The 24467-nt window shown below is 43.0% G+C and overlaps 1 protein-coding gene across 10 annotated transcripts in view; it reads right to left on the minus strand.

The window, feature by feature from the left end:
• The window catches only part of PTPN22 (protein tyrosine phosphatase non-receptor type 22), a 638407-nt gene that overhangs the window by 475213 nt on the left and 138727 nt on the right, over window positions 1–24467 (minus strand). For all 10 annotated transcript variants that reach the window (XM_069238710.1, XM_069238708.1, XM_069238709.1 and 7 more), the window contains one exon: window positions 16489–16597. In XM_069238710.1, coding sequence (XP_069094811.1) covers window positions 16489–16597 — 109 coding nt within the window. The remainder of the gene's footprint in view (window positions 1–16488; window positions 16598–24467) is intronic.

The following is a 24467-nucleotide window of genomic DNA, read 5'->3' on the forward strand; positions in this document are numbered from 1 at the left end:
AGAGTTCATGATGGATTTGGTTTCTTCAGTGTTGATGTGGGTCCAGTTGTTGAGGGTAATGGCCAGGGGTGCGGGTTCGGTGGTGTTATGTTGGGTCTGGTGTCCGAAGCTGTTGTGGAGGTCGCTGATCTTGCGATGGAAGAAAGTGGCGAGGGATTCACACAAATCCTGTGAGGGCATGACGGCGTTGGCGTTGGGGTTGGAGAACTCCTTGACGATGCTGAAGAGTTCTTTGCTGTTGTGGCTGTTTTTGTCCAGTCTGTCGGTGTAAAAGGTATTTTTAGCAGTGCGGATCAGGCGGTGGTGTTCGCGGGTAGCGTTCTTGAGGGCGGTCATGTTGTCAGCGGTGTGGTCCTTGCGCCAGGCCTTCTCGAGGGCGCCACAAGTTTTCTTTGATTCTTTGAGGGTGTCAGAGAACCAGAGAGGTTTTTTGGTGTTGGTCTGTCGATGCGTGCGTTTGAGGGGAGCAAGGTTGTCTGCGCAGTTGGAGATCCAGTTTGTGAGGCTGAGGGCTGCGTCGTTGGGGTCGGTGGTGAGGGTGGGTTGGTTGGCGGCGAGTGCTGAGAAGAGTTGCTCTTCGGGGATCTTGTTCCACTGTCGACGAGGGATGGGTTGAGTGCGGAGGTGGCGGGTCTCGTGTCGGAATGTGAAGTGGACACAGCTGTGGTCGGTCCAGTGTAGAGCGGAGGTGTGGCTGAAGAAGACGTGTTTGCTGGCGGAGAAGATAGGGTCAAGTGTGTGTCCGGCGATGTGGGTGGCGGTGTTCACCAGTTGTTTGAGGCCGAGGTTGGCGAGGTTGTCGAGCAGGGTGGTGGTGTTGGGGTCGTTGTTTTGTTCCAGATGGAAGTTGAGGTCGCCTAGGAGGATGTAGTCCGGTGAGGCGAGGGCGTGCGGGGAGATGAAGTCGGCGATGGCGTCGCTGAAGGGGGCGCGTGGTCCGGGAGGACGGTAGACAAGGGATCCTCTGAGGGTGGTCCTCGGGTCGGTGGGAATCTGAAAATGCAGGTGTTCAGCGGCGAGAGGGGTGTCTTCGGTGGAGGTGGTGACGCTGATGGAGTCTTTGAAGACGATGGCGATACCTCCTCCTACTTGGTTGGTGCGGTCTTTTCTGGAGATCTTGTAGCCTTCGGGGATGGCGGTGGCGATGTCTGGAGCAGAGGAGGAGTTCATCCAGGTCTCCGTGATGAAGGCGACGTCCGGTGCTGTGGAGTCCAGGAGGCCCCAGAGTTCAATGGCGTGCTTGTGGATGGATCGAGCGTTGACCAGGATGCACTTGAGGTGGTTGATAGCGCGTGGGCTTGTGGTCGTGGTAGTTGCGTGGTGGAAGATGCGTTTGCAGGAGTTGCAGGCGAAGGGTCCATGGGTGCGTTTGGGGTGAGCTTGGAAGCAGGTGTTGGAGCGTCCTGGCTTGAGGGCGAGGAGGGTCGTGGGGTCGTAGCGGATCAGCGGGGTTTGGGAGAGCTGGGGACCGGGGGTCGTGGCACTGGGCTCGGGCCAGGCGCGGACGGGCGCAGACGGGCTTGCCTCTGGCGCGCCAGCGGTGCAGTCGCGCAGCGGCCGCCATATGAGGTAGGAGGGGAGGAGGGGTCAGCTGGGGGCGAATGGGAGCTGGGGGGGCGGGGGCGTGCAGGAGGTCGCGGCTGGAAAGCGCGAGGGAGGGGGGGACAGGTAGAGTGAGAAGAGCTGGGGGAGGGGGGTTTAGGGGTGGGGCGGGGAGAGTGTTAGGAGGTTTGGGAGATTAGGAAGAGATATAGGAGTAGGGTTGTGAAGATAGGGGAGGGGGGGTTGTAGAGGTGGGTGAGGGTGAGAGGTAGAGTGAGAGGATAGGAAGAATAGGTAATAGAGGGGGTGGCGGGAAGGGGGGAGAGATAGAGAAATAGATAGAGAAAATGGATAGATAGAGAAATCGATAGATAGAGAAATAGATAGATAGAGAGATAGGTAGATAGGAGGAGGTGGAGAGTGAGGGAGTTAGATAGTGAGATAGAGAGATAGAGAGATAGGTGGATAGGAGGAGAGAGGGAGGTAGATAGTGAATGGGTTAGATAGGGGTGATAGAGAGGGGGAGGCGAGTGAGGGAGGGGGATGAGGCAGGAGCAGGAGGGCAGGCACGGGGAGAAGAAGACGGAGGGGGCAGAGGAGCCGAAGACAGAAGATAGAAGACAGAAGAACAGAAGACAGAAGAACAGAAGACAGAAGAACAGAAGACCGGAAGAACAGAAGAACAGAAGACCGGAAGAACAGAAGAACAGGAGAACAGAAGAACAGGAGTCCAGAAGAACTCAGAAGAGTAGAAGTTCACATAAGAGCAGAAGATCACAGATGAAGATACGAAGAACAGAAGGCAGAAGACCTCAGAAGAAGATGAAGAGGAAGAGAGGCGACAGGAGAGGCAGAGAAGCACACAGAAGAAGAGAGAAGACGGGGAGAAGAAGAGTACAGAAGAAGATTACAGGCGAGGAGCGAGGAGGAAGAACAGAGAAGAAGAAAAGAAGAAAAGAAGCAGGAGCAGGAGAGAGGGTGAGTAGCGCGGGGGCAGGGTGAGGGGCTGGGAGGTGGGGGGTACTTACTGCGAGGTGGGTCTCATGAACTCAGGAACCTGGAGGAGCTGGAGGAGCTGCAGCGGCAGGGGGACCGACCTACCCTTGGGTCAAGGGTCGCTACCACTGTCGCGCAGCGGCCGCCATATGAGGTAGGAGGGGGGGGAGGGGTCAGCTAGGGGCGAATGGGAGCTGGGGGGCGGGCGCGTGCAGGAGGTTGCGGCGGGAAAGCGCGAGGGGGGGGGACAGGTAGAGTGAGAAGAGCTGGGGGAGGGGGTTTGAGGGTGGAGGGGGGAGAGTGTTAGGAGGTTTGGGAGATTAGGAAGAGAGATAGGAGTAGGGTTGTGAAGATAGGGGAGGGGGGGTTGTAGAGGTGGGTGAGGGTGAGAGGTAGAGTGAGAGGATAGGAAGAATAGGTAATAGAGGGGGTGGCGGGAAGGGGGGAGAGATAGAGAAATAGATAGAGAAAATGGATAGATAGAGAAATCGATAGATAGAGAAATAGATAGATAGAGAGATAGGTAGATAGGAGGAGGTGGAGAGTGAGGGAGTTAGATAGTGAGATAGAGAGATAGGTGGATAGGAGAAGAGAGGGAGATAGATAGTGAATGGGTTAGATAGGGGTGATAGAGAGGGGGAGGCGAGTGAGGGAGGGGGATGAGGCAGGAGGGCAGGCGCGGGGAGAAGAAGACGGAGGGGGCAGAGGAGCCGAAGACAGAAGATAGAAGACAGAAGAACAGAAGACAGAAGAACAGAAGACAGAAGAACAGAAGACCGGAAGAACAGAAGAACAGAAGACCGGAAGAACAGAAGAACAGAAGAACAGAAGACCGGAAGAACAGAAGAACAGAAGAACAGGAGAACAGAAGAACAGGAGTCCAGAAGAACTCAGAAGAGCAGAAGTTCACAGAAGAGCAGAAGATCACAGATGAAGATACGAAGAACAGAAGGCAGAAGACCTCAGAAGAAGATGAAGAGGAAGAGAGGCGACAGGAGAGGCAGAGAAGCACACAGAAGAAGAGAGAAGACGCGGAGAAGAAGAGTACAGAAGAAGATTACAGGCGAGGAGCGAGGAGGAAGAACAGAGAAGAAGAAAAGAAGAAAAGAAGCAGGAGCAGGAGAGAGGGTAAGTAGCGCGGGGCAGGGCGAGGGGCTGGGAGGTGGGGGGTACTTACTGCGAGGTGGGTCTCAGGAACTCAGGAACCTGGAGGAGCTGGAGGAGCTGGAGGAGCTGCAGCGGCAGGGGGAGCGACCTACCCTTGAAGAGCAAATGGTATTAATAGTATCTTTAAGAAGAAGCTACACCGTTGATAAGACCTTCTTCTGGTTTGCCTCCCTCAGTCAGTCTTCAGCAATGCAGGCTCCTGCCAGGAACATAGAAGGAGCAAAAAAGAGGACACAGAGGCTGTGCAGGCATTGTGAATGTTGGTAAATATGAGCCAAGGAGCTTGAAAATGTATAATAAATGTTACCAGTAGAAAATTAAGCTGCAAATGAAGCAGGCTATGACTGAGCTTAAAAAGCATCCATCATCTTGGTTTGCGCATGCTCCTGAGGTTCTTTACCATCATAGCTATGAGCTTAAAAATCCTAGTATGCCAAGTTATTTTGCTCAAACCTCAGGACTGTCTAAGGATGTCACAAATGACATGCGTCATTTGGTAGCTATTCAGGTGTGCTTGTGTGGATTTTGTTAAACGTTTAGCAGACATTAACATGTTGTCTCTATGAGTTGTCGTTATACATAAGTGCCTATTTGCATGCTGCCTCTGTGCATTGTTGATGTTTGTTGTTCACATGAATGGGTACTTGTATGCATGAACACTTCTAACTTTCATGGCCAGTTTCTAAATATGTCCCTGTATTTGCTGCCTACAATTTGCCTGTAATTTGTAAAACGCATGTCCGCTGACTTTGTCAATGCTTGAATAATTGGAATTCTATTAATGGCTTGGAATGTCATTTATGCTTTCTGTAATTTAAAATGGGTTGCATCAGCCTATTGACAGACTTTGATACAGTGTAACATGAAAGATTACAAAACAGGTTACAAGGAACTGAAATTGAAGGGAACATCCTCTACTGGATCTCCTGCAACTTTATGAAAGATCAAGCATCATTACAATACCTCTGTTCACCTTTACATCATTAAGCTTCAAAATAAGAGCACCCCAAAGATCAATTCTAGCCACTCCTCTTCAATAGTCCACACTTTCAGAACTAACCGTCTAATTTCACCTCACATTCTATAACTGTGTTATAATTCACAGAAAATCTTTAATTTTGAAAATTTGAATGACCTTGATGGTTCAAAACTAGAGCCACTGATTAATAGATGTAAAGGAATGACCTTTAAACTCAACACATGAAAAACTTAGATTCTAATATGCGACGTTTGGAAAAGCTATGATACGCTGCAAATCTGGTGTGATGAACTAGAAGCACGACCAAAAAATTATGTGTGAAAATTAGGAATGATTATAGATTAAGTCCTTTCTATTACAAAATCTTTACTTTATCCTGCAGGGATTCTCTGGTGTATTTTGCCTCATTTAGGATTCCCACAGAAGATCCTGGAAACTACTTCCCCCTTCATATGCCAATGGCAAATAGTATAGGATCCAGAATGCAGCGGCAAAACAAGTGCTACCCTTAAAGCTGGAAAACACATCTCTCCTCTGCTGAAGTTCTTTATTGCCTCCTGATTGCAAGAACAACTTTCAAAATATTCTAAAATACACACAATGCAATTAACAGAAAAGGGCATATTTTCCTACATATGAGGCTAAAGAAATCTGCAAAAAATGACAGGGTCTAAGTAAGCACCCAACTAACCATATCATTCTAAAAGGAAAAAAAAACAATATGTAGAACATCCTTTTTTGTCCAACATGCCGAATTTTGGAACTCACTTGTGGTAAGGACATAAGCCACAGAAATCACCAAGGATTCAGAAGGATGATAAACACCTGGCTTTTGCTTCATTATTCTATGGGAAACAACAGACCTCTATTCCCCCACTACCTAAACAGCAATAAAAGAACCATAGAATCAGTGGTCGCTGGTAATTAGGAGGAGTAGAAGGGCAGGCACATGCATGAGCACCCTTCCACCCATCCACAAGCACACACGCTCACACCCATCCATTAACAAGCACACACATAGGCAGATAGTCTCACCCATCCATTCACAAGCTCACACAGATATACATATTCACACCCATCCATACACAAGCAGGCAAGCATGCACATACTCACACACACCCATTTTCGAACAACGTTTTCGAAGTATTGTAACTCTGGGGAAGGTATCTGATAGCTGGAATGAAGCACCAGTTAAACCCATGTTTAAAAAGGAATATTCTTCTGACCCAAAGAATTATAGGCTCAGAAGCCTAATCCATGTGGTGTGGAAGTTATTCTTTAAAATACTTTTTGCTGAGATGCAGATAGAGTGATACTAAAGATTTAATTCCAGTCCAACAAGAAGGGTTCAAACTAAGCACATCACAAAAGAGTACACAGTTCCTAGACACTAAGATTAAGAGAACAGGTTCAGCTCCGACCCTTCCAATAGTCAGAGGCCCTCACACATCAATTGGATGTCATGCTTCATCATGACGCCTGTTGCACGCCAGACCGGCACTGCAATGTCTGACAGGCCCCGAAACAAGGGGGCATTCAGCCGGAGATGTACAGTAACAGCGCATGCCTCAAGACAAGTGAAAAAGCAGAAGAGGGAACAGGACAAATAAAATTGGCTCAAGGACCTCCTAACCGTGAGTTTTATGAAAGTGGAGGGCCTTGGTCAATATTAAAAACAAGCCAGGAGTGGGCAAGGAATGAGGATCCCCCACTCCACCATAAACGAAAAGCTAGTGGGGATAATCTTCCCGTTTCCGTGTGTGGTCACATATATGGTCAACAAGTTTTGCGCCCTAAGTGTCCCTACGGATCGGGTTCAAACTAAGGACACTCCACTGTGGATAACTGCTTGGGCTATGGGCTATTTCATGGAAGTATATTGAAATTAAATGCAACCTCTACTGCTGTTTTGTAGATTTCAGGGTGGAGTTTGACTTGGTTAATTGAGAATTTGTTAATAAAGGCAGAAATACAGAGAGGGATATTGTAAATTCTGAAAGAGGAAATTGGGCTTGGTGGAAGTAAGTCTAGATGGTTATTCTACAAGAAATAATCCCATTAAAAATAGCTTATGTCAGGGATGCACATTGGCCCCGACCTTATTTGCCCTGTATCCTATGCATTTACACTGAACATTATGGATTTCCTGCTTGTTTTTGCCTAAGATTGGTGGGAAACATGTGTCTTGTCTTCTTTTTGCTAACATCATTTTAGAAGTAACCGAAGTAGGCTTACAAAGGAAATTGGATGTCTTTGTAAAATATTGTGAAGTTTGTTTTTTTGATAAATCTGGAAAAGACCAAAACCATGGTATTTGGGTGCAGGAAGAAAATGTTCCTCTGGTTTTTAAATGCGGCAAGGGTGGAAGAAGTAACTTCCTATAAATATATACAAATTATATTTACTTCAAAGATGAACTGGAAGATGCATGTAGTTTTAGTGCAAAAAAAGGTTCTCTCAACTATAGCAGAGTAAGGTAAGTTTGGTATGGAAGTCCCTCGCTGGTTCCAGTGTTGGATGCTTTTAAAGCTATGGCGCAATCTAAATATTAATATGGTACAGAGTTACTACTTATGAGTGAGCATCATAGTTGGACTAACGTTGAAGGTTGTTCTATAAAAACACTATTAAAATTGCCTACATTTTTCAAGATCCAAGCAATGAAAATGGAATGAAGATTAGTTAATTGGTATTTTTATTCAACAAAGCTGATGCTTGAATTCTAGAATTGTTCACTATTAGCTGATCAGGACAAATTTAGCAATCTGAGGTGAGCTCCAAGACCACGACAGCAGATAAAAATAATAATGGATCTGCTTCTCTTGGACTTTACCTTGGAGGTTCCAGTGATGTTTTTACAAGTGGACATAAACCCGAAAATTGAAATACTGTCCCTGAACAGGATTTGCATATTTATGTTTAAAGAGTTCAGTTTCGCATTTGATAGACTCATGGGACAATGGAATTACATTTCTGTGTTCCTGGGCCAAATTATTTGTCATAGAATTTTTACATTTGGGATTGGTGTTAATTCTATGTTTGCATGGCTTTAGCTATCAAATGAAATAGTGAGGTTGATGGTAAATGTGGATGTGCTTTAAACATGAAAATTCCTAATGTACATATTTTGGATTGTCAATTTTATTCAGGAAGGAGACGCAAGATTTTGAAACTGATTGTAATCAAATATGGTATGACCTCTCACCAACAAGCAATGAGTTTTTTTTTTATTCACTGTGTATTCTCTTGATGGGATCAATGCCCTTGGACAGGTTTTACAGGTTGTAACAAGATTGGATTTCCATTACTATGTAATTCTTAATTGTAATGTACCTTTCTTGTATTTGATGTATAACTAATTATTTGATAAGTTTAATGGACATTGGTCCCAATAAACTGAATTTTTGACTGGTTGTCACTCATCTATAGAGAAACACATGCATGGGCATGTTTACTCACACCCACCCATTCAAAAGCACAAGCATGCATTGAGTTGCACTTCCCCATTCACAGCACACGTGCAAATACACAGCTATTCATACATAAACACACACTAAAACATTCAATAAGGCACTTACTACTGCAGAGGTGAAGGCAGGACCAGAAGGCGTGAGGAGAAGCACAATGCCTCAGGAGAATTTGGGAAAGGAAAAAAGATCCCACCACCGCTTCTTAATCGCTGATCATTTTATTGGTCAAGCAAAAGAGGAGCACCTTTCCTGATTCATCACAGAGTGGGATGGGGTCATTGAGATTTGCTGATCAGGAAAGGGTGGTGTGAGGCATCATTGAAAGATAATCAGCCCTTGACAATTCAGACCTAAAATATGAAGAACCCAGGTATCTCAGTGATGCTCTGTTTCATCTGCTGTCATGGCTGTGAGATCTTCAGGCTGGCAGCCAACCAGACGTGTGTTTATTAGTGCATGTAAAGCACCTGGCGGCCACACCCTGATATAGTGAGTGTCTGTCAGGCGGACCTTTGTTCAGCCTAACAGCCATAATGCTTTGGAAGGGGGAGCCCCCCGTACTCGGCCACCACTCCATTGAATCCTATTACAATTATTGGGGAATTAAAACCTGTTTGTTGATTGTACACTTAAATCAGCACTCAGATCTGTTAGCGCCAGTGTTCATTATCACGGCAACTAGAGACACCATTAGTGGTTATTTCTGGCACAGTATAAAATAAGTGTTGGGGCGCAGATGTGCAGTGAATGTGTGCAGTGGGTCTGCCAAAGGCAAGCCCATCTGCACCCATCCATGTCTAGCTAGGGCCAGGAGCCAGCGCCCCTGGTTGCTTTTCCACAAATCAGTAAAGGTATTGTTCAAAAGAACTCTTGCATTTAAATGTGAGTACCAATAAGAGCTGTTGCCAGTCTATCGTCCCTATGAGTGTATCCCTAAATTGTGACACATGTAAATATAATTTCAGGGTGCATTCTACAGCTCCACAAATGGAGACATTAAAATCATCCATTGACAAAAACAATATGTGGTAGATGTATTTGAATAACTCTGTCTCGCTGCCAAGACAAAAATTAGATCTGTATGCATTTCTTGATGACCATCAGCCGGAGGCCTTCTTTTTGACTGAAACATGGCTTCGGGAAGAGTCCACCCAAGATGTAATTCTTGCCCTTCCTCAAGGACAGGTTATAGCTAGGTGTGATTGCCAAAATAAAGCGGGCGGCGAAGTTACCATGATTTATAAGGAAACCTTGAGCTGTATATTTACTCCTTTTTATAGTCCACATTGTGAGAGACTTTTCGTTTCCATAGACTTCTCTTTTACCTTTCACTCAGGGACTCAGTTTCTACAAGCTCTACCAGATATTCTGGCTGAACAGATGCTACATGAGGCTTATTTTACCTTCTTGGGTGACTTAAACCTGCAGTCCTGTTTTACTAGCTGTGAACATTTGAGGAACCTACTGCAGCGTCTATATTCCATTGAACTTAAACAGTTGGTGAGGGATCCAACATACAAAAAGGGCCTTCTTCCTGACCTAATTTTTACAAATCTATTAAACATGAGTACAGAAATCCCTCTTCCAGTATATTGGTCAGACAATTATATTGCCCTCTTGCTAAAGAAGGAAGGAAGAGTTTGTTGGAGCGTGCAGAGGTCTTCCTCCTAATTGAGATTCAGAAATCATGCGCTGGTGGGACACCACAACTTGTCCCAACTACACTAGAAGTCAATGGGATCTTTGGACTGTGTGAAGAGGGTTTATCAGATTCAATCAACACAAATCAATAATATGAGAAATCTAAACAATTTAAACACCATGACCAATTTGGCCAAGGAAACAAGACTCCAGACTGAATTAAGTTTCAAAGCTTTATTATAACCACAGAGTCAATGTTATGTGAATGGTATGCAAAACTAAGTTATAAACATACATGAAAACCATAGGCTGACTGAAACGTCTAATGAGATTAAGCCTACTAAGCATAAATATGATTAAACGCTCCAAGAGAATAACACACATTAACAGAACTTTAATATGCACATTAAAAACAGATTTCAAAGCAAATGATGGTGACATCAGTAAAACATCAAAGTTCAATTAATAACAATCAATAATTGGGGCTGAACCATCCTTATCCCTATTACAAATTTAGACTTGCATGTGTGGGGACGGGCTAACACATGTGGACAAAAACAAAAGAAGAGATCAAAATAATTTGGGAAATCATCTAACTAGGGTAACCCACTATAAAATACACTGTTGTAATCATCTAAGCTTAAAAGGAAACAAGAAGAACCACAAATGCAGATTGTATACACCTCTCCTCATGGGACAGCTGACAGGAAGGATTCATCAGTCCAGAGCACTCACAGCCTCTAAACATCAGTAGACAGCAGCATCTGGGACCGGGCTGAACATGAGCTGCACCTGAGGCAGGACAGCAGTTCAGAATTTGTGGGGCATATTAGTACTGAACAGCATATGTAAATGGGGGATGAAGTACTAACAAGAAACTCATAGCATGAAAGGGTAGAAATGGTAGAGGACTTGGAGAGGAGCAGAAGGTGACAGTTCAAACACTCAAGCAAGAAGAACTCCTCAGTTTCAAAAGTCTCTCTAACTAGAAAGCTCCATAGAGTTCTTATTGGCTCTCAGAGTTCTGCAAATGGATCAGTATCCAATGAAAACTATAGACGCCCATAAGGTTTGCAAGTATTCTGGATTTTCCCAGGGAAGATGCAAAGTCATCTCGATGAATTCATCCAGTTCCGTACAAATATAACTTTTAGAGAATTTTGAAACATTGGGTTCTTTCCCAGGTTTTTACAAGATGATTCTAACAGTTTTCATGTGAATTTGATAATGCTTTCTGTCTTCTTCGAGAGCTAGAACAAATACTGTTGCATTTGGTATAAGTAAAGCCATGGTCTCTGTCTTCAATACAATAGGACATTCTCTAACACATCAGCAACCTAGGAAATGATGCAGGTCAAAGGAGAACACAATGAATTAGCACTTCTCACTACTGCAGAAATCATGAATCTTCAGGCCTTGTCTGGCTAAGTAAGCCTAAATACATGGTTCTATTTACTAAACACTTCTGCTAATGCATACCATTTAATTAACATATGCAAACAGAATTAATTTTATTTGCAGACATCAATAGTGCATTACACTAAAATAATTGAAACGTATATTTATTTCTCTGCACACAGCTCTAAATTCATAAAATCCATATACATTAGAATAAGTAGGATTAATTCATGGACATTCAATGCTCATGATATATTTTTCATCTTTACTGTATCTCAATAAATAATACTTTTCACATTAATTCATGTTAGTATTTAACTAAAATATAGATGCACAACATCTTCCATGGCAAAACACGATGTTGAAAGCATCGATGTTGAAAACAAATAGAGGGGCACAATGTCCACCCTCATTCAAGCCTGCACATTATTACATTTCATGTTAATTTCTCTATTAGGCTTTTAAATGAATATTTATAAGTCGCCATATGCTAACCTCTACACCACTAATGTGTAAGTAAAATTTGATCACTATCAAGTTCACTCACCCATTCACCACAACTAGGTATCTGCTGGTCTAAATTGATCCCTGCCATCAGGGAAAATACCTTGTTAACTTTGTTACCAGTAGGAAAGGGCACAATATCGGGGATGATTCAATGTTTAATTGATGTATCAAGGTCTTGCTTGATAAGCTCATATCTATAAGAATTCATAAAACGGTTTGATTGGAGGTCTGAGCTCCTTGGTTTAATATGCAGTAAGTGGATCGTATAAAAGAATTCAAAAAGATGGAAAGGGAGTGGAAGAAAAACTCTCATGGGATTAACAAACTAAACTATAAGAAAGTAGTAAAAAGATATGACTATGCCATAAGGCAAGCTCGTTCCACCTACTTTGCTTTCAGAATTGATAATGCTTCAAATTCAACAAAAGAGTTATTTAAAATAGTCTTTCATTAATCCAGCCAAAAATCACACTACACTCTCCCCATATAACACCCACTGTATTATTCTTGCCAATTATTTCCTTCAAAAAGTCAAAAAATGTATATCACCTTTGCAGAGAAAGTTATGCATGCTAAGTCCTGTAAGTGGTCTTCTCAAGACAATGTGCTCAAACCTATCAGCTTTACCCCAGGTTCGGAAGGAAGACATAGAAGAGCTGATGAAGACAGTGAAATCTGGTGCCCCTTTGAATCCGACTTCTCCTGCCACACTCATACAAGGGGCAAATGTAATCTACCCTGTTTTAGTAGAGATTTTCAATTTGTCAGTTCTCAGCGGTGTGGTGCCACCTTCCTGGAAACATGTGGTTGTGAGACCTTTGTTAAAGAATCCTTCATTAGACCTTACATTAGCAAGAAACTATAGACCAATATTCCTCCTTCCAAGAAGTGTAAGTAAACTCATAATTTCTGGAAAACCATAAGATACTTCAGTTCAAACAAGGTTCTGTCCAGGATAGAGTACGGAAACAGCACTTTTGGCTGTTATGGAAAAGCTAAAACAAACCTTGACCAAGGTGTCTAGGCTGCAGTAATACTATTAGATCTCAGTGCAGCCTTTGATGCTGTATCTCATCCTCTCCTATTACACAGATTAGAGGAGTCTGGGGTACCTAGCATAACCTTGAAGTGGCTTTCTCTTTTCTCAACAGCAGAAGTTTCTAGTTCTTTGAAGAGCATTTCTATTCAGCATCATGTCCTCTAAAGTGTATAGAGCCCCAGGGGTCCTGAGCACTGTTCTATTTGTATGTTTACCTTCTGGCAGAAATTGTGTACTCACAGAGGTTTTCAATGGTGTCATATGCATACAATACACAGATTCACTCACCTCTGACACAGAATGTTTCTAATTGGCTGAACGTCTGACTAAATGAGGTAGCAGAATGGATGTCAGCCAGTTGCCTAAACTAAACGGAGATAAACCTGAGGTACTACTAGTCAGAAATGAACCCGATTGCTGGGCTGAGTTGTGCTAGCCAGACTCCCTTGGCTCCCAGACCTTGCCTGGCAGCCTGTGCACCATTTATATGGTCCCGCCTTCGGGAAGCCCTGCACTGCTGCTCCGTGGGGGGCTCCCCGATGCCCCACGCTTTCAGCAAACACAAAAGAGGGTCTCTGGAACATGCGCCATAATAACTTAAATAAGCATGCTCCAGAGGTCCTCTTTTGTGTTTACTGAAAGCATCGGAAGCCCCCTACAGGTGACATTGTACACCTGACTGTAAAAGTCAGCTGTTGCGCATTCACGGTTGACTTTTAAGGAGCCTTTTTCCAAGCTTCCTGCTATGTTTGCTGAGGGTGCTGTTGCCCACTGCTTTCTGTGCATCAGCCGCCTGGACTCCACAAGCGGCAGGGCCTCCCGTGGATCGGGTCATCCTGCTGGCCTCCTTGTCACCCTCCGACCAGCTTGTTTTCCTCCTGCCCTCCTGGCCAGAAGGCCTTCAGGTGAGAGTGTGGACTGTTTTATGTCTGTTTGTGGACCAGTTTTAGGTATGCTGGGCCAGTTTTTTACTGTTCATTTACATGATATCAAACCAAAAATTGTCTGCAGCAAGCTCAAATCCATGCAGTCCTCCATACCTTGCAAAGAATGTATACAGCATGATTCTTTTGTTACTCTATCAGCCACTCCCTCAACCTGCCCCCACCTCGCCTTCAACTGCAGGTTCATCAGTGTGGACCTCAGCCACAAACAAGACTGTACTTTTGGCCCCTGAAAAAATATTTGTGACTACCCATACTCTAGGCCATCATCTTACCTCACAAAGCAGTTGAAAAGGTTTAGAGGTATGGATTAATAGCAAGCTTACCCTGGAGATTTGGGCTAGGCAGCTAGCTGTTAGATGTTTTGGTCTGCTGAAGACAGAAAGAAAATATTGGTAATGTTACCCCCTTCTGTACGGAGATGGTGGGGCAAGGACTGGTGCTATCACGATTGGGATATGGTAACTTGTTTTACTTTGGTAGTCCTCAGTGTGGTACAAGAAGACTACAAGTGGTACAAAATGCAGTCGCCTGGATATTGTTCAAGATACTTAAACATTTCTGTTTCATCAGCCTCTTTGCATTGGCTGTCTGTTCCTTAGAGGATACGGTTTAAGACTCTTTGCATGGCCCACCAAGTTTTACATAACAAGGGCCCACAGCTTTTACATCACTTGGGGGGTGTCATTACGAGTCTGGCAGTCAGTAGACCCCCAGACTTGCGGATAGCGGTTCAAGTGCCACATTACAACCCTTGCACTCAGGCCACTAGGGAACCACAAGCTCTGCCAAGATCACAGATTCCAGAGGTCTGGAGGTGGTGGCGGTCCTAATCCACCAGGGCAGCGCTGCTAGCAGCACTGCCCTGGCTATTATGACTCCCTTCTCTGCCAGCGGTTTTATGACAAAACCACTGCCATGAAAATTCTGGTGAAGAACGGGTGCATGGAGCCCCAGGGGGCCCCTGCCCTCCCCATGCACTTAGCATGGGCAGTGACCCCCTGGCAAGCACCATCGCAATGTTCACTGTCTGCACAGGTGCAACCTACAGAATTACCGGCAGCTCGATTATGAGCCGGTGACAATGCTGTAGCCTGTTTCCCGCTGGGCTAGCGGGCGGAAAACGAGGTTTCCGCCTGCCAGCCTAGCGGGAAACTCTTAATGGGGCGAGCGGAGAGGTAGCCTGTTTGGCGGCAACCTCCCCATCAGAAGTTCAGCAAATGGTAAAAATCTTTCGCCAAACTCGTAATGACCCCCTTGGTCTGTCCTTTTCTTAAAGACAGAGAACATTGCCTTCCTCTGCTTTATGGTTATTAAAAGTTACCAAGATCAACAAATGAACAACTGGAGAAGGATATTTAGCTTATATGGTTCCCGAATTAAGGCATGGGTTGTGAGCTACGTTTCAGGAGGTAGCTAAAGATCTTATTCAATAAATTCACTGAGTATACTGATGCTGGTATGATCTGTTAGTGCTGGCAGGCACGTGCTTTAGAAATGTCAAGAATAGAATAGAATAGAATAGAATAGAATAGAATAGAATTAGTACAATCAAAAATATCTAACACCCACAATTGATTCTAAACACATCCCACAAGCTTCTAACAGACAAGGGCAATGGGCTACAGGAAATGTATTCTCAATGTCAACATCAATCAAGACGCAGGAACAACGGAAAAAACTCGCACATGAAATTTGAATAATTATTGCATATTTTAACACCTTACATGAAAAACAATCATATGCTCTAAAACGTGCATGAATGTTTCTTCCTAAATCATGGTTTGCTTTCCAATTAAACAGATTTTTACACTACAGATTTAAACTTTCATACTTATCAAAGTAAATAGCACCTTACATTGTTGTTTATGACACATTCTCTGTTTAAAAAGCTTTTTTGGGCAACTGAAAAAGTAGTGAACCATACATGTTGTTATAAAAACAAAAGAGAACAATATATCATCAATTTGCGATGAAACTAAATAAAAATGTTTATATATCAAGTATATTAAGAAAGAATTACATCTGCTTCAATTAATATAAATAAAGCTTTTATATTTTCCAATTGGGGGGGGGGGAGAAAGGGATGGATAGGGGCCAATGATTGAATGTATGGATTGTACAAAGGTTAATCAAAAAGTACATAGAGTCTAACTGTACATGAAAACCATAAATTAAACCTAATATACAGAGACGAACATTATATTAACAGATATATCGAATAACTAATCTATATACTTTGTAAGAGAATATCAAAACATTAATGGAGACTCTACTGTCTCCGATAATGGACACACTGTGCTTGAAACGTTTTTGGGACTTTTATCAAGAAGAGTTGTTAGCGATCATGACAACCAGACCACAAACAGCAAAACAATCTAATACATGACGGTGTTACTGGTAGTGTGAAGCATCCCATGAAATTAGCCTCACCTATGAAACCTAAGCAAGTTTGCAATAAACTGCGTGACAACATTTGCATAACGCTAACTACAAACTGTATACCCTAAAATTGGTCTCCCATAGAGTAGCATGCTCCCTGTTTGAAAAATAAAGCGCGTCAGCATCTTGTCAGGGTTAGTACGCATAATATAAATACCCATGCATGTCATACCATACCAGGGCCACCATACCATACCATGCCAAACCATGCTTGCATGGGTGCTCTTTTATTTACAGTATACTATCTCGTGCGACATTAGAAGGTTTCCTAAACAGTCATGTTTGCCCTATTGGCTGACATGCAATGCTGCCTGGCCAGAATAACCTGTTCATGAAACAGGAAAGGTCACATATCAGACTTACAAGGTAAAATGTCTTTGTATCGGTTCTTCTTTATATTCTCCGGTCTCTCCGCTACCTTTGTGGTAAAGATTCTCTCGGTTTTGTGTTTTGCTGATTGCCTTTTCAGCTTCTATGAGAAAAAAGAAAGTAATACTATGATGTCTTTTGAAATTGTCCTGGCACGTTCTCTGTAAAGCAAGGCTATAGAATCTACACGACAACACATTTACTATATATCAATAATGAGCTTCACGGCCCAGAAAAATAGTTTGATGTATTCTGAAATGCCAGACCATATAAGCTGCAAACAGTCCCCCTGAGCAAAAACAAACCATCTTATGGTTATTATTTTGTTTTATTCAATTATTGTTTGTGTTTTTTGGTAATACTGATATAGGTAATAAAAGTACACACGAATGTGATCAGTGTTACAAGAATGCCTCGAGCGACTCTTAAGAGCCCTGTGGGTAGCACATGACGTCAATGAAATCGTCAAAAAGTGAGTGGCATCAAATTATTGCTATCTCCATCCTGATTCATGAAATAAGATCAAGAGAGTTAACTTTTTGCAATGTTCAACACAATGTATATGCAGTCACTAGCACACATGTGTTTAGAGTACTCAGAATAAACTTATTCATTTTATTCCATTATAGTCGGTTCTTTTGTCCTATCATCGGGGAGAAAAAATACTCAAATTTTATAGGATGATCTTGATTAATTGAAGAAAAAGTAGACTACAAAAGTTGATCCACTTTGTTTTATTTTAAGATATTGCACAAATGAAGTAGTATCATCTAACTTAGGCCAAAGGTGAAATGAGAAAATCATCATCAGTATTGCTCTTCAAACATGTTGACGGTGAATAATAAATAAAAAGAATTGTTTAAAAGTATCAATAATTTATTGGGATTCTTCAGAGTCTAACTTTGTTTCTCAATCCTTTTGAGAAGAATTTTCTACTATTTCATCGCACAAAAGTAATACTATCAAAGAAAGTATTGCTGAGTATTGCTGGAAGTATTGCTGAGGAATCCACCACTCCTTCTACATAAAAATGCCTACTTTTCTACAGAATTACTTTGATTTAATCAGTCAGTTACTTAATATCAGTATTAGACAGTAAGTCTGGCTCTCGTCTGGATCTGATTCCTATGGGATTTCTTCCCTTCTGAAAGATATATTCTATTTTATTCTCCTGATGTTTCAGCCCTATTTAAGACTAGTATAGTCCTCACCCTCTTGAGGAACCCGCCCTCAATTCTTCCAACACTATCAGGTATCGACCAAACTTTCATCTTCCCACTATGGGTAAGATTCTGGAATCCTAGTGGCCAGTCCTCTATGCTAAGCAGCTGGTGTCAGAAGTTTCAGTGCATTGACCCTATTAGAGCTTTCTGTGGCTTTTGACACAGTCAAGCATACTCTTCCTTTAAACAACTTTGGCTAGCTTGCATTAGAGGCACTGTCTCCAACAGATCTCAGAGAAAAATGGTCCTTTTATTTTTTCGTTGAGTAGGATAACATCTGGAGTTCCATATGGTTCAATCCTGAATCCTTAATTGTTTAATTTCTATCTCAGAACACTTACGACTCTCATCTGCTCAAGTGATTTTCAGCTATCCACCTTTGCAGATGCCACCTAACTAATATTGAATGGCCATTGCTTAGGCGATCTCTCCCTTCAGCACTGTTTCTCATAAGTGAAATCGTATTTGGGCCACCACCGGTTGCTACTGAATACTGATGAAACAGTGACCTTGATTATTTCTGTGAATCCGAATCTTTGAAATCCATATATTGGCTTCTTTATTTTGGGCCCTGTCCAAAGTCTTCCAAATCAGTGAAATGCCAAGGGGTAAAAATTGACTCCCTCCAAGTTGATTGTCAAGTTTCCCCTCTTGCGTCCTCTTGAGCTTTCTACATTAGGAATATTTGTCCGATAATTCCTTATCTTTCTGAATGTGGTTGCCGTGCTATGGTCATGGTATTGATTGAATTACGGTCAGACTACTGTAGTGGTGCTTGTCTTGGCATACAGACTTTCCTGAGTAGGTTCCTTTAATCGATACAAAATCAAGTTGTTTCTATGGTCTCCTCAGAATCTCGTTTTTTTTTTATTGACTAATTTTGAAATCTTTACACTGTAATTTATTGCGCATTGTTCCTTTTATCAAGTAATACCTCAAATACTCTCCAATTGATTGATTACATATAAGACTAGCTATGCCATCCGCTCTTCTAACTATTACTTTATATACCTAGAATCTGGAAATTCTGTGTGGGTAGCCATGTATTCTTGCAATTGTCCCTTTTGCTGTGGAATTCTTTTGGCTTAGTCTTAGGGCCTTTGCATATTTCCACTTGAAGAAAGATAAAACATTTCATAATCAATGATTATCTTTTTAAGTGCTCTCCTTTAATGCTGTCTGTTCAGCAGGCAAACCTAATTTAGCACCACAAGAGTGGAAAACAGTGTGTTATACAAATAACATAACATAACATAACATTAACATAACATAACATAACATAACATACCATAACATGGAGATTTTCAAATTTTTTTGAAGTAATATTAAAGCCACGGTCAAAAATTCCAGTCCACCCCCAGCAACTCATTCTAGACATCCACCATTATCTATTCCACTACTATTCTTCTCAACACTACTATTTCAAAAACATCACTTTGATCCTTGTATTGATACCACCACACTTGGAGTACTCCAATGCCATATGCACAAGGTTCTGAAGTATTACCATCTTCAAGTCTCAAAGTGACAGGAAGAATGCCCTCTGACTCAGTCAGCATGGCCAGAACACACCCAGACAGAATGCCTACAGTGTGCTACATGGGATACGCAAGCAAATAGACAGGTTGAGGGATGTCTCAAGGAGAAAGTCTTCTAAAGGACCGTGATGATCTGCTGCCCAGCTGACCTGGGCTGATAAGTGAACCAATGCACCATCAGAAAAATAGGAAGAATGAGGACTCCAGGCATTGTTTCTCTGCCCCTGCAGTCTGCCCCTGTTCACTTCCCCTATAGTGCAGTAGTGTGCACCTTAGCAGCTCAACCCCTGAGGGACAGGAATGTGACCTGAAAGGTCAGTTGAACCCCACTGCACTTTGTGTTGGTGTGCCTGTTGCATTTTAATACATTTTCCATGTTCACTTTGAGTTCCTGTGGTGGGTGATTTGCTGTGTGCCTGCCTGCCTTATAATGTTCTTGACCTAAAGGATCCAGTACATTGGACTTCAGTCGCTGAGCTGTGCCTATTACTGAATTTCAATAAATCTCATTTTCTTCACCTTATCAGCCTGGCTCCTTTAATATAACCCACCCCCTTTTGCTTGGAACTTAGAGTAAGGCATACAAACACCTGGCACACAGATGGACAATAAGCCAGGACAATACAGCCAGAAGCACATTCAAATCCTCCCTGAGACACTACTACCAACTGATTCAGCCCTGGTGGACTACCTTGATGCCAACACCAACAGAAGCAAAGAATTCTTAGCCATTGTTAAATAGTTCACCTTACCGTCACCCTCCTCCAAGTTTATCACACCCTCACAGGACCTCCACAACAATTCCAATTCTTCAGCAATGAAATCAACGCACTTTAGAGCAATTTCAAACCACAACTGGTCCCTAAAGTCCACACCATATGCCTCCAGATCTTATCAAAATAACCAATGCTAACCACATGGCCCATCATTGCCACAGAAGAAGCCACAGCCACCATGACCTATCAGACCTCTGCCCCCACCATGCCTACTCCAGAGGACTGCAACCCATCAGCATCATGTTCTCGCCTATTCTGAATGCCTTCACATCTTCTCCAACCTTCCCAGGTGCTTGGAAACACACAGCTGTCCTCCCATTGCTAAAGAAACCCTCTGTGGACCCTTCAATACTTGTCAACTAGAAAGTCATCTTTCTGCTACCACACCCAGCAAGGGTCTCAAAGAAAATCATCAACAGCCACCTCAATGAATACCTCCATGACCACCATCTCCTTGACACTACTCAGTCTGGTTTCAGACCCAATCACATCATGATAACTGTCCCCATCACTGCCATGGATGACATCTGCATGACTCTGGACAGAAGAGATACAGCGGCCATCAACGTCCTGACCTCTCCACAATATCTGACATGATCTCCCACCTCATCATCATTGAACGCCAATATGACACTGGAATCCAAAGACACACACTCTGATGGACATGCTTCTTTCTTACTGGAAGGGCCCAGTCAGTTAGCCAGCACTCTACACTATGGATCCCTCCAACCTCATCTGTAGGTTCTGCAAGGATCATTTCTGAGCTTGACCCTCTTGAAAGCATACATGTTTGAAATGGGGTTTCTAGTTGTCAGTGGTTTGCACCCTGTCCAAGTAGGGACCCTCACTCTAGTCGGGGTAAGGGAGCCACACAGCTAAGATAACCCCTGCCCACCCCCTTGGAAGCGTGGCACGAGCAGTCAGGATTATCTCAGAGGCAATGTGTAAAGTATTTGTACACACACACACACACAGTAACACAGTGAAAACACCACAAAAGGACTCCACACCAGTTTAGTTTAGAAAAATATCCAACATTTATCTGAATAAAACAAGACCAAAACAACAAAATTCCAACATACACAAGCAAATATATAACTTTTAAAAACTTGCAAAGAGTCTTTATTCATAGGAATCAATGGTTGTCTCTTCTTAACACACTGTACCCGGGATGCGTCAAAGACAAAACGGGACACAGAGGAGGTAAGGTGCCGGAAACAAAAGTGATGCATCGGTTCCTTACTGCGCAGGGGAGGTGATGTGTTGGTTCCTTATTGGCAGGGGAGGTGATGCATTAGTTCCTTACTGGCAGGGAAGGTAATGCATTGGTTCTCTCCCTGCAGGAGAGGAGATATGTTGGTTTCTGGCAACGCAGTCTCTGCTCCTTTTTGCGGTGCAGATCGATGCTAAAATGACGCCATGGGATGATGCGTGGGAAAATCCAGATGCACTAATGATGCATTGATTTTCAGCTGCGGCAATCTGATGCATCGATTTTCTTCCTCAGGGTACTAGTTTCCACTTCCAAAGGCCCAGGGACTGGACTTGATACCATTTGGCAAGTCAGGACTCTCACCAGAAGAGTCCAGGCATTGGCAGGTGAAGTTTTTGATGTCCCTGAGACTTGTTAACAGGAGGCAAGGTCAGTTCAAGCTTTTGGAGAACCTTGGAAAGCAGGATGTAGAAAGAAAAGTACAGTCCTTTCACTCCCAGGACAGAAGCAGCAAGCAGCAGGCCAGCACAACAAAGCAACAGGCAGAATGGCAGTTCTTCCTCCTACAGCATCCAACTTTTCTTCCTGGCAGAATGTCCTCAGTCCAGATGTGTTCTGAAGTTGTGGTCTCAGAGGCCCAATACTTATACTCATTTCTGCCATACAAGTAGGCAGACTTCAAAGGGAAGTCTTTTTAGTGCACAAGACCCTGTCTTTCCTGCCCTGGCCCCAGACACACACCAGGGGGTTGGAGACCCTCTGATGTAAGGACAGGCACAGCCCTATCCAGGTGAAATTGTCAGCTACTCCTACCACTCTAGCCCAGGAAGACCCATTAGGATATGCAGGGCACACCTCAGCTCCCTTTGTGAGACTGTCTCTGGCAGTGGCGGCTGATGGCATTTTAAAGTGGTGTTGGGTATGACTTTTATGTAGCGAGTGAAGCAAGCAAGCTCAATGGGCAAACGGGGGGTCCAAGATGAGTTCTACTTCCAAGATTTTTTTAAACAAAAGATTGAAAAATGGTGCATTTGAAAGCAAATGAATTTAGTGAGGAAGCAGGGTTCATAAAGCAGTGGGAACGTAAAGTGTTGAAATATTAAACACATTAAAAACTGCCCCATATCTTTGTTAATACATTCAACAGTTGCTTTAATGTACAACTTTTACAGCACTACAACTTCCGGTCCTTCAAAGTGTGTGCTTGCCCAGTGTCTTGCCCTGCATGCAGTATCAACTTTGGAAGAAAATGCTCTAACCAGGCATCAGGAAACACCCACAGCTGCTGCCTGCAGTCAATCATACAGAAATATGTGCAGACAGATCTTTAAGTGGGATGTAAAAAGTGGGGGCTCTCTAAAAGGGAACATGTAAAATACATTTCTGTGATTCCCATAGTGTGCCACCCGGCCTGTATTTTGGTTTCTTTCTGAGATGTTACTGCCTCCAGAAATATAACACAACAACTGACATACACCTAAAACCTGTCAGTTGTTAGCTGTTTAAGATAACTGAGTAACAACGATTAGTTATAAATAATTAGGATTGGAAATGTTTAAATTGTGAGACTGTGACTTAAATATTATTGAGGCCTTTGGAAGGATTGTGGCTTTCAGTTATGTGTGCTTTACGTTAGATATGTATGTCCTTTTTCTCTTCACATCTCATCCATCTGCACATGTTCATCCTCCTCTCTTTCCTCTTCAGCACCCTTTTTTCCCTATACCCTGAATGCACTACCCTGCATCTCCCTCATTTTACCACCTCAAACATACACTGCACTCATTCACATTTAAACACTTTCTTGAATTTTGCTTTTGGCTTCTAAATATTTTGACCTCTACACCCCCCCTTTACACACATTTTCAGTACATTTCATTTGCAACTGGAATACATGACCATTGTACTGTGTACTGCAGAGAGACCAACCCACTGTCAGGCATGTTGCTTTGCCTTCAGCCTCAGCACCAGCGCTCTCAGTCAAAGCCCACCATAAACACTTGGCACAAGTCAAAGCTTGTACTTTCCAATAGTTATGCAATGCACAGAAACACAATATGATGAAACAGATAACTCTCTTGGGGAATGCAACATTAAGTAAAACGTGAAATAAGAGGAAATGAATGGCTGAAACACATTACACACATTTTAACATCAAATGTTTGCATACCAATCCATGTTTGTGGCATTAATGTTAAAGGTATGCAGATAGGGACAGTTTCAATGCCATAAAGCAGATAACTGCCTTTACTGTGAGCATGTATTTATCCTCTTGCACTTGACTCAAAAATTTGGATCCCTTTAGCAAGAGAGCAAGAATCCTGCTCACCTTTTGGAGCAGTTTCATGAGGAACAAAAACAGCAGCTCCACTACTAAAGGAGCCAGTGATTTGCAGCCACGGTCTGGAGTGTCACATGGAGGAGGTTAGCGTGACAAGGTGTCTCAGTATAATATAAATAACACAAGATTAGCATTATAACATTCGGCATTACTGAAGAAAAGGCACTAAATCACATGTGCCTGCATCCACTCCTACTGCATGAAGAATGGTGAAAGGGTGGGATCTATGCTTGTTCATGACAGACAGCTGCCCTAATTCAGGGATGAATACACCGACGCCCAAAATCATGACGCCAAAAGCGTCACTAGCCTAAAGTGGATACTGCCATAGACCACAATGTAAATCAAGGTCTTTATAGCAGTCAACCTTGTGTCGTGTGTCACAGTGTAGAAAGTTGATTTACTTCATGCTTCAAAGCGAGGCGGGGCAGGCAGCCTGCTACAGACAGCCCAGACGTAAATGCATTGATTTGTTTAGAGATACAAATGTATCTCTAAACAAATCGATATATTTTATATTTTTTTATATGAATGTGTAGGAATTTCAGAGGGGCACAGCCCCTCAGCCCTAAAAGAGAAACCGCCCCTGCTCTTGAGTGAATTTACAAATAGCCCAACTGTCATCCGGACCCAAATGTGTATTCCACAGCCAGGCATAGGCACAAAATGGTTAAGCAAGAAAATGTCCACTTTCTAAAAGTGCCATTTTCAATCTTACAAGTTAAAAAACAACTTCACCAAAATATGTATTTTTAAATTGTGAGTTCAGAGACCCCAAACTCCAAACCTCTATCTGCTCCCAATGGGAAATTACACTTGAAAGATATTTCAGGGCAACCTCCATGTTACCCTATTGGAGAGATAGGCCTTGCAATAGTGAAA

Source organism: Pleurodeles waltl, chromosome 6 (assembly GCF_031143425.1).
Source record: "Pleurodeles waltl isolate 20211129_DDA chromosome 6, aPleWal1.hap1.20221129, whole genome shotgun sequence".
NCBI classification, from domain to species: domain Eukaryota; kingdom Metazoa; phylum Chordata; class Amphibia; order Caudata; family Salamandridae; genus Pleurodeles; species Pleurodeles waltl.